The sequence below is a fragment of the Crocodylus siamensis genome, chromosome 5 (genome assembly GCF_052110815.1).
Source record: "Crocodylus siamensis isolate JL-2025a chromosome 5, ASM5211081v1, whole genome shotgun sequence".
NCBI lineage: Eukaryota > Metazoa > Chordata > Crocodylia > Crocodylidae > Crocodylus > Crocodylus siamensis.
In genome coordinates, this window is record NC_143399.1 from 77,653,640 (window position 1) to 77,661,510 (window position 7,871).

A 7,871-nucleotide genomic window follows, 5' to 3' on the forward strand; every position below is an offset into this window, starting at 1 on the left:
AGCCATGCATCCTGCCTGTGTGGCTCTCAGCTGGTCTTCATGGAGCTCCTGGGATCAAAGGGCTATGAAAGTGGGGAGCTGTGACACCAAAGAGCCTGGACGAGCTGAGGCAGATCCCTGGTTCTGCAGCTCCACACTGTGGCAGCCCCCACTCTCAGAGTCTCCACGGAGACCAGCCAGGAGCCATGCAGCCACGGGCTGCTGGGAAATGGAGTCCGGCAATTGAACCATGCAATTGACACAAGCACTTTAAAGCTCAACTTAATGATATCTGCTCAGTACAAATCCAGCGCTCTTTATCTCAATAAGGCTTGTTACTTTGTTATTTAGAAATATGGGCAAATGCAAACATTTAAGCCACTTACACCCAAGCTATGCAGTAGCATCAGTGAAACAGCTGCAACAACTGATAATCTGGGAAGAGAAAAAGCACTCAGCCTCAGGCTTTCATATCTGTCAGACAAGTCTCAGGTCAAAAAAGAGCCTGCTGCACGCAGCTTAGACTGAAGTTGCAAGAAATAAAACAACAAACAGCCTAATGTCCATTCCTCACCAGGAAAATGGAGAGATTCCCTTCCCCAACCAAAATAGAAAAGACAAATAGATGCCTGATGATCTGCTTCCACAAACAGGTGAAAGAACAGCTTAAGTGACACACTTTTGACCCTCTTAAATTTGTCAGGTTTTGAAGGTCCCCCTCTACAGAGAGGAACACACAGCTCAAGAGACCAGAAACCTTGAATTAAACCTAGAATTATAGACTACACCAACAGTCAATTCCAACATCTCCCCAGGTCAGTATGCAATCATAACATGAAAACTCATCAAGCTTGGATTGATGCTTACTAACTGGAACACTGTTGCAAGCAAGGCTAAAATAAAGGCAGATATTTGGATCTATATGAAAACTCTGCACTAGACATTTACTCAAATATCTTCTAAAGGAAGAAACCCCAAACAAAGGTGACCACATCCTAGGTAATAAGTTTATTTTACTCAGAAACATCCTTGTTATCAAAGGTTTGAACTGAATTAAAAAAAAAAAAATTAAGCATTTTTAAAAATAATGGCATAACACTGATCAGTGTCTCCAGGGAAAGGAGTCAGTAAATTAGAAAGGATAAGCACACATTACACAAACATATACTGACTGCCTGCTGGCATCTGAAAGACCATAGGTTTTTCAAAGTCAAAACTTTGGGGCCTGCATCTCTCTCCCCCTACCACCCATGACATACTGCCATAGATACGATCAAATGTGTAAGGTACTCAAGCTGAATCTTGACACTTTATAAAAGATTACACTTATGGCAAAGCATTACTCCATGGCTGTTCCCTCTACTGTGGAACTGGTTCCTTCACTGGTCTGAAACAGTGGGAATACGAATGTCCTGGGTGTACTGCAAAGAGCAGTTTCTTGTTCTGGGCACTGCAGGAAGGGCTTAAAGAAGGAGATGAAGAATTGGGAAGAACTTAAGGAGGTGAATTTTGCTGCTCCATTTGCTGAATTGTTTTTTTACTGTGGAAGCTATTGATGTTTTCCTTCTTTTTGTATTTTATTATTAAGTTGCACTTTAAACAGAGTGGATTTGATTTAAATCTAATCAATTTAAATCATGATTTAAATCACTGGCCAGGAAGCCTGCATTTAAATCACTGTCTTCAACAAAAAGTGCATTCTTGTTGATAGGTTTTCCCTTCTACCTTACCATCCCCTCACTAGATCTCAAATAAATGGAGAGGCTATACTCAGTAATGTATCCCTCAAGACTTCTGGAATATTCTGCTCAAAATGTTTCTCCCGTTTCTACTGTGACTTCCTCCTTGCATTTATCTCCAGACTCCTCCTTCTTGCCCAGATCTATTCCACTCCCAATAATCCTCTATTCATTTAACTTCTTGAAACTCTGCACTTTTAGAGAGAGGTAAAGGCTTGAGTCTGTGTGCACAAACTTGCAGAAAGACAGCAGGGCTGATGGGTAGGTAATCAGGTCTGTTATCTTTCATCTCCATATAGTGCTGTTAACAAGGATGTTATCTCTGGAGACACAAATCCACAGTTTGAGAACTGAAAATAAGCAGAGAGATGCTTAATGGCATCCCATTTACTGAGTCCCATTGGGTAGAGTGGTCTTCTTTAATCTTTAAAAATCTATAAAGGAGCTTCTGGGAACCCCATAAAATTGGGCCCCTAATATAATCCATGGCCTGTTTTACCCCATTATAAATCTTTTCTAAAAATGTTACACAAATATATTGTCTCAAATAGTATAATTAGAAGTTATAATTCCCATTCCATGATGGTATCTTTGAACTGTAACATATCTTAAATTAAAACCATCTTTATATGTGTTTATATTTTTAAAAAACATCTTAACCCCCACCCCACATACGATTAAATAAAAAATCTGATTTCTTGGATTTTTTTTTTTAAACAATTGATTTTTATCCACCATAGCTTTAAAGTGCTGTTGAGGCCCTGGAAGGAGGATTAAGCATCTGTTACAGTTTCTTTTAATTGAATGTGTAAATCACTGTATTTTAGCACAACATAGAACTGAAATACAAAACTGAATTTTAAAACATTTTACTTTTTGTAAAATGATTACCCTTGTTACACTCCAAAAGAGGCAAAACCACTGCCAATGTGTAAAGAACAGAAACAAGTATGTAACAAAGCAAAACAAATATAAAACAAAGCAATAAACAAGAATTATTAAGATCTATGAGGCCTCAATGTTGTTAACAGGACTAGCTGCTTTACAAAAAGTATCTTTCCAACTTAAAAACACTGCTGCTAAGATCCTGGATTGTCAAACCCCCACACACCTGATGTTCTACATCTTAGTTACCTGACAAATGCTTATTTTTATTTTCACTTATTAAGACTTTTAAAAAACATATTAGGTCATTTAATTTGCCATGTTATCCTCATATTTGCGCTTGCGTACTTACCTGGCTGAGTCCTGCACGCTCTGACTGGGCGATCTGGAGGAGGCTCAACTTCTACTTTTTTCCCAGGATCAAAATCGTCCATTTCTCCCTCAGTGTCACATTGTTCCTTCTCCCTTTTTCTCTTCTTTTCTTCCTAAAATGGCAAGGACAGGAACTATTTAAAAGATGCTTCCAAAGGACAGCCCGAGGTTCAGATAATAGTCAATGTCTGTTAGCAACAGTGTGTCTGTGCCTTGGTTCCATGCCCTCCTGAGTGGCTCTTACTGTCATCTGAATACACGGTACTGAAAACATTTCCAAGGGGAAAACATTACTGGTAAGGGGCCACTGATGCAAAACGTGGTGAGAGCAAGTAAATGGCAACTGTACAACAAATAGATTTTGGCACGAGAAATTTAAAAAAGAAAGTTTTGCCAAAGTTATGGAAAAACCCAACTCACTGATGAACTATTAAATGGTCAGTAAGTTTAAACCACATCCTTACACATACTTTCATTTTCTTTCTTTTTTAAATGACTTCTGGGTTTAATGTGCCCCTTTTGCAATCACTTGCCTTTCCATATTTATTCATCTAGCTGCTATGGTTCTATTGAAAAAGCCTATTAAGAATATGTACAAATAAGTACACAATGTACTAGACACCCACAGACCCATAGACCATGGTGTACATGTAAGGGGACCATTGAGAAAGAATCCAAAGGTGAGATTGAGTCCAAACATTCAGTGCCTCATTGACTGTAACTTCTGCCAGAAAGCAACAGATAAGAACTACTGCTGACTGCCTAACACCTCAGTGAAGGCACATTTCTATCAGGATGATGTCCCTTAGCTTTTCTCCAACCAAAAAGTAAGGCAGTGCGGGTTAGAGTTCTGAGGTGCCCTATACTGCCCCACTCTGGAGACTGCAACACTGTGGTATTTTATAGGAGCTACCATGCCAAAAGTAGCCTCACCATGTAGCCACCAGGCCATCTAGCCCAGGCGCAAGCAATTATTTCAGGAGGAGGGCCGCTTACTGAGTTTTGTCAAGCCATTGAGGGCCGCATGACAGGCAGCCAGGAGCAGATAAATATTAATTTTTTTAAAATTTTACGGGGCCCCGCAGGCCAGATAGAATGGCCTGATAGGCCACATCTGGCCCATGGGCCACATTTTGCTCACCCCTGCTCTGGCCAGATGCTGTTTATGTTCATAGCCAGGACCAGGCTAACAAAGTAATAAACCCAGAGGGACTGTAGAGATATGTAAATGAGAATTAAAATTTAGAGATGGTCTCTTCCAGTGGGCCGTGCTTTTGAGTGTGGAACTCGGAGATGATGCCTGCGGCACACGGCAGCAACAGGGTTTCCCTGATCCTGCGCCCAGCCCCAAGAGAAACTATATTTCTGCCCCCAGGACTGAATCAAAGACTGAAGAAAGGGCACAGGGTTCCAGACCATGTGTTAAGGTACAGTAACTGAGAGGTGCAGTAAGCCCTAACCAATCATACTAATTAACTACGTAGAAAGTAAAAGGTGAAGCTAGCTGCCTGGAGCCCTGTCTTGCTCAATGCATATTTATTGTATGATATCGCGAACACTCTGGAACTCATGACCTCCACAAAAGAGCTTTGTAAGAATAGGGATACACAACAGATTTCCTCCTGAGCTCACTCTCATTGTGAATAGACAGGAATTATTTTTGTAAGTACTCATATATGCTTGGGGCAGCTCACTATCTAGGCCAACATTACGAGATAAATCTTTTTTAACCATGTTGCATTAGAGAGCAAGCACCACTGAAGAAACCTTGACAATCATAACTTAGTATAGTCAAAACAAATAATTTAGGATGCTGCAAGAGACTTATCTTTCCTAATAGTTGAGTTTTCTAGTCCTGGGGATAAGTAACAGAGATACTGCAAAAATTTGTATAGTGAAAGCTAATTTCTCACCACCTCATTCTCAAAACTTCTGAATAGTTTTTCTGTCCAGAAAAATTCAAAGTTCAGGCATAAATGAAGTCCTGAAGATCATCAAAATGAAATTATAGATGTTAATCACACCAGTTATCACGCCAGAAGAAAAAACACTCCGACACAATGATCATGATGGTGGTTACAGAACAGGGGTGGGCAAAATGTGGCTTGGTGGCTGGATGCAGCCTGCCAGGCCATCCTACCTGGCCCGCAGGGCCCCTACAAAATTTAGAAAATTAATATTTATCTTCCCCTGGCTGTCTATCATGCAGCCCTTGATGGCTTGCCAAAACTCTGTAAGCGGTCCTCTGCCCAAAGTGACTGCCTGCTCCTGTTATAGAAAAACCTTGGGAAAACAGAATCAAAGGGTGAAACAGTTGAGCTTATCAGAAAAAAAAGTTTGAGAATGGAATTACATAGGCCTTTATATCCAGGGATCAATGCCCCAGCCATGCTGCTCCCTTGCAGCACAGAGAACAGCTGAATGTACAGTGTGTGGCACTGCAGACGTGTCTGCAGCACCACATACCGCATGGCTGCACTCCTCTGGACACAGTTGTAGAGCATACTCCAGGGGTGTCAAATTTGTCTGGCCTGCGCGCTGGATGTGGAGCCTAGGGCTGTGTCATCTGGTTTGCAGGGTTGCCCAAAGGGCTACAAATTTGGTAGATAGGTGAGCAGCAGCAGTATTAGTTACCGCAGCTTGCCACATCAGATTTCTGACCTGGCCTGTTGGCCAGATGTTTGATACCCCTTTGTACTCTGAAACAAGGCTATTTATGCACTTAACAAAACTCAGTATAAGCAACTGCAGGAAAAGCCAGAACCATGCTTCTCCCCACCTCATTAATAGTTCTTATCTTGCTTCTTGGAGCCCCTTGTGCCCCTAACACCAATCTTGAAATGGACAGGACCCACTCATTTTTACCAGTTGGTTACCCAGATCAAAATTACCTTACAGAATCATAGATTCTCAGCATTTACCCAACGTGCAGATCATTTAAATTGCTACAAGTACAATGAAAGCAAAATCAACAAATTGGGACTGACATTCTGTCATGCAGTTAAGCAAATTATGCACTTATGCATCTAATGGAAGTGGAGCTAATATACGCTTTTCCAGCACTAAGGACTTTTTACTAATAAAAATTTAGTCCTATTTCAACTGCTGAAGGGAGTTAATCTGTTGAAAAAAAATCACCTTTTATTCTTATGAAACCAGACTGACATTAAAAAAAAAAGAACAAATACTATAAAGATCTTTTTCTTCAGAATAAGCTGAAAATTGCACAAAACCGTGCTTTCCTGGATTCACTTACTGCTGGGGAGAATTTCACTGGAAAGGCAGTGAAAATGTGGGTTTGTTAGGGATGCACTGATAGAGATTTTTGGGGCCCATCAGCCAGTTTCTGATACAGCTGCCTCCAGCTAGTAAGTCCAGTGTGGTGGAATGGGCAGAGGGAGGGAAGGGGCATGGGGGTGCAGATCAATGCCCCTCGCAGTGAGGGAGGAGGCAGACACTGTCCAAGTCAGGCAGGGGCAGAAGGGGAACAGGGATGGAGCCACAACTTGTGGGGGGCAGGCACTCCCATAGCTGCTTGTACCCCAGGACATGAGGAGAGCGTGTGCCCCCTAGATCTGCACAGGGCTCTTCTCTGCAGGAGCCAGACTTGGAGCACATGCGGGTGGTGATGGGAGGGGGCTGCACCCACCACAAATTTTGGGGCTGCTCCACTGCGCTCCCATCACAAAGCAGTGGCGAAATTTGAGGTAGATGTAGCATCCTCCTAGCGCTGCCAGCACCTACTCCAAGCTCAGCCCCTGCCAAAAAAAGTCCCACGCAGCCCCGGCTGCAGCTTGCCCCGGACTGCACAGATCTGAGGGTACACGCCCCCACTCTCCATACCCTCCCGGGGGGAGCCGCCTCCCCCCACCATGAGCTGCACCTCTGCCCTGCCTAGACAGTGCGTGCCCCTGCCCCGCAGCAGGCATTGATCTGCCCCCCCACCTTCCCCTTCCCCTACACCAGACTTATCAGCTGGAGGCAGCTCTCTAGCTGCAAGCTGTGCTTCTTGCTGCCTGAGTGTTGTGCTGCAGCTGTGCACAGCATGGGAATTTATCAGCCAAATAATCAGCCCCATCAAGCTGATATCCGATACAACCAGTTTTCTTTATGTTAGTACTGATCTGATATCGGATCAATAGTTTATGTTTCTGCCATGCAGCTCAGCCCAATATGTGCAGCAGAAAAAGAAATTTCAGCTTGAAGAGCACAGATGCTTTTTAGCTCTGCTGTGCAGGGCTGAAATAAGCCATCAAGGTCCTCAGGTGCCAATACCCCACCTTTCTTTTCCTTCTCTCCTCATCGTCAAGGTGCTTCTCTTTCTCCTTCTCCGACTTTTTCTTTTTCTTCTTCTTCTTCTCTCGGTGTCGCTCCCGCTCGTGGTCCGACCTGTCGTCGTAGTAACTGGAATCGTGCCCCGAGCCCGACAGCTCGGTCACTTCGCTCCCGCCCACCTTCAGTACCAGCTTCAAAGGCTTCTCCAGGGGCTTGTCCGCGTAATCTAAATGGAAACGGAGCCAGTCACTTCCCGGCGCGCGCCCGCCCCGCCCCGCCACGCCCCGGCCTGCCCCGCCCCCAGGGTCGGCGGCACCGGGGCCCGGTGCTGCTGCGGGCGCAAGGGCAGCGGAGCTGCCGGGCCAGGTGAGGTGCAACCCTCACCGCTGTAGGCGGGGGTGGGTGCAGCGGCCGAGCGCCATTCCGCCTTCTCCGCCTTGTGCTTCTTGTGCTTCTTGCCCATGGCAGGAACCAGCCCCGGACCGGGGGTGGAGGGGAAAAGAAAGGACCAGGACCGCCGTTCAAGCCCCGCCGGAAGTGGCCGTCCCGCCCCAGTTCATTTCCGGTGCCAAGTGAGAGTGCTTCCGGGGTAGGGGGCGTGACCGCGGCGGTGACGCACTC

At 44.6% G+C, this 7,871-nt stretch overlaps 1 protein-coding gene across 7 annotated transcripts in view; it reads right to left on the reverse strand.

Moving 5' to 3' along the window:
- Positions 1-7,845, reverse strand: part of BRD9 (bromodomain containing 9) — a 38,759-nt gene extending 30,914 nt beyond the window's left edge. For 6 of the 7 annotated variants that reach the window (XM_090049263.1, XM_090049261.1, XM_090049258.1 and 3 more), the window contains exons 1-3: positions 7,635-7,845; positions 7,256-7,476; positions 2,956-3,088 (exon numbers count right to left, since the gene is read on the reverse strand). In XM_090049263.1, the coding sequence (XP_089905389.1) occupies positions 2,956-3,088; positions 7,256-7,476; positions 7,635-7,713 (433 nt within the window). In that variant the 5' untranslated portion in view covers positions 7,714-7,845. The remainder of the gene's footprint in view (positions 1-2,955; positions 3,089-7,255; positions 7,477-7,634) is intronic. The other variant, XM_090049264.1, reaches the window with a different exon arrangement.
- Between the last annotated feature and the right edge of the window lie 26 nt (positions 7,846-7,871).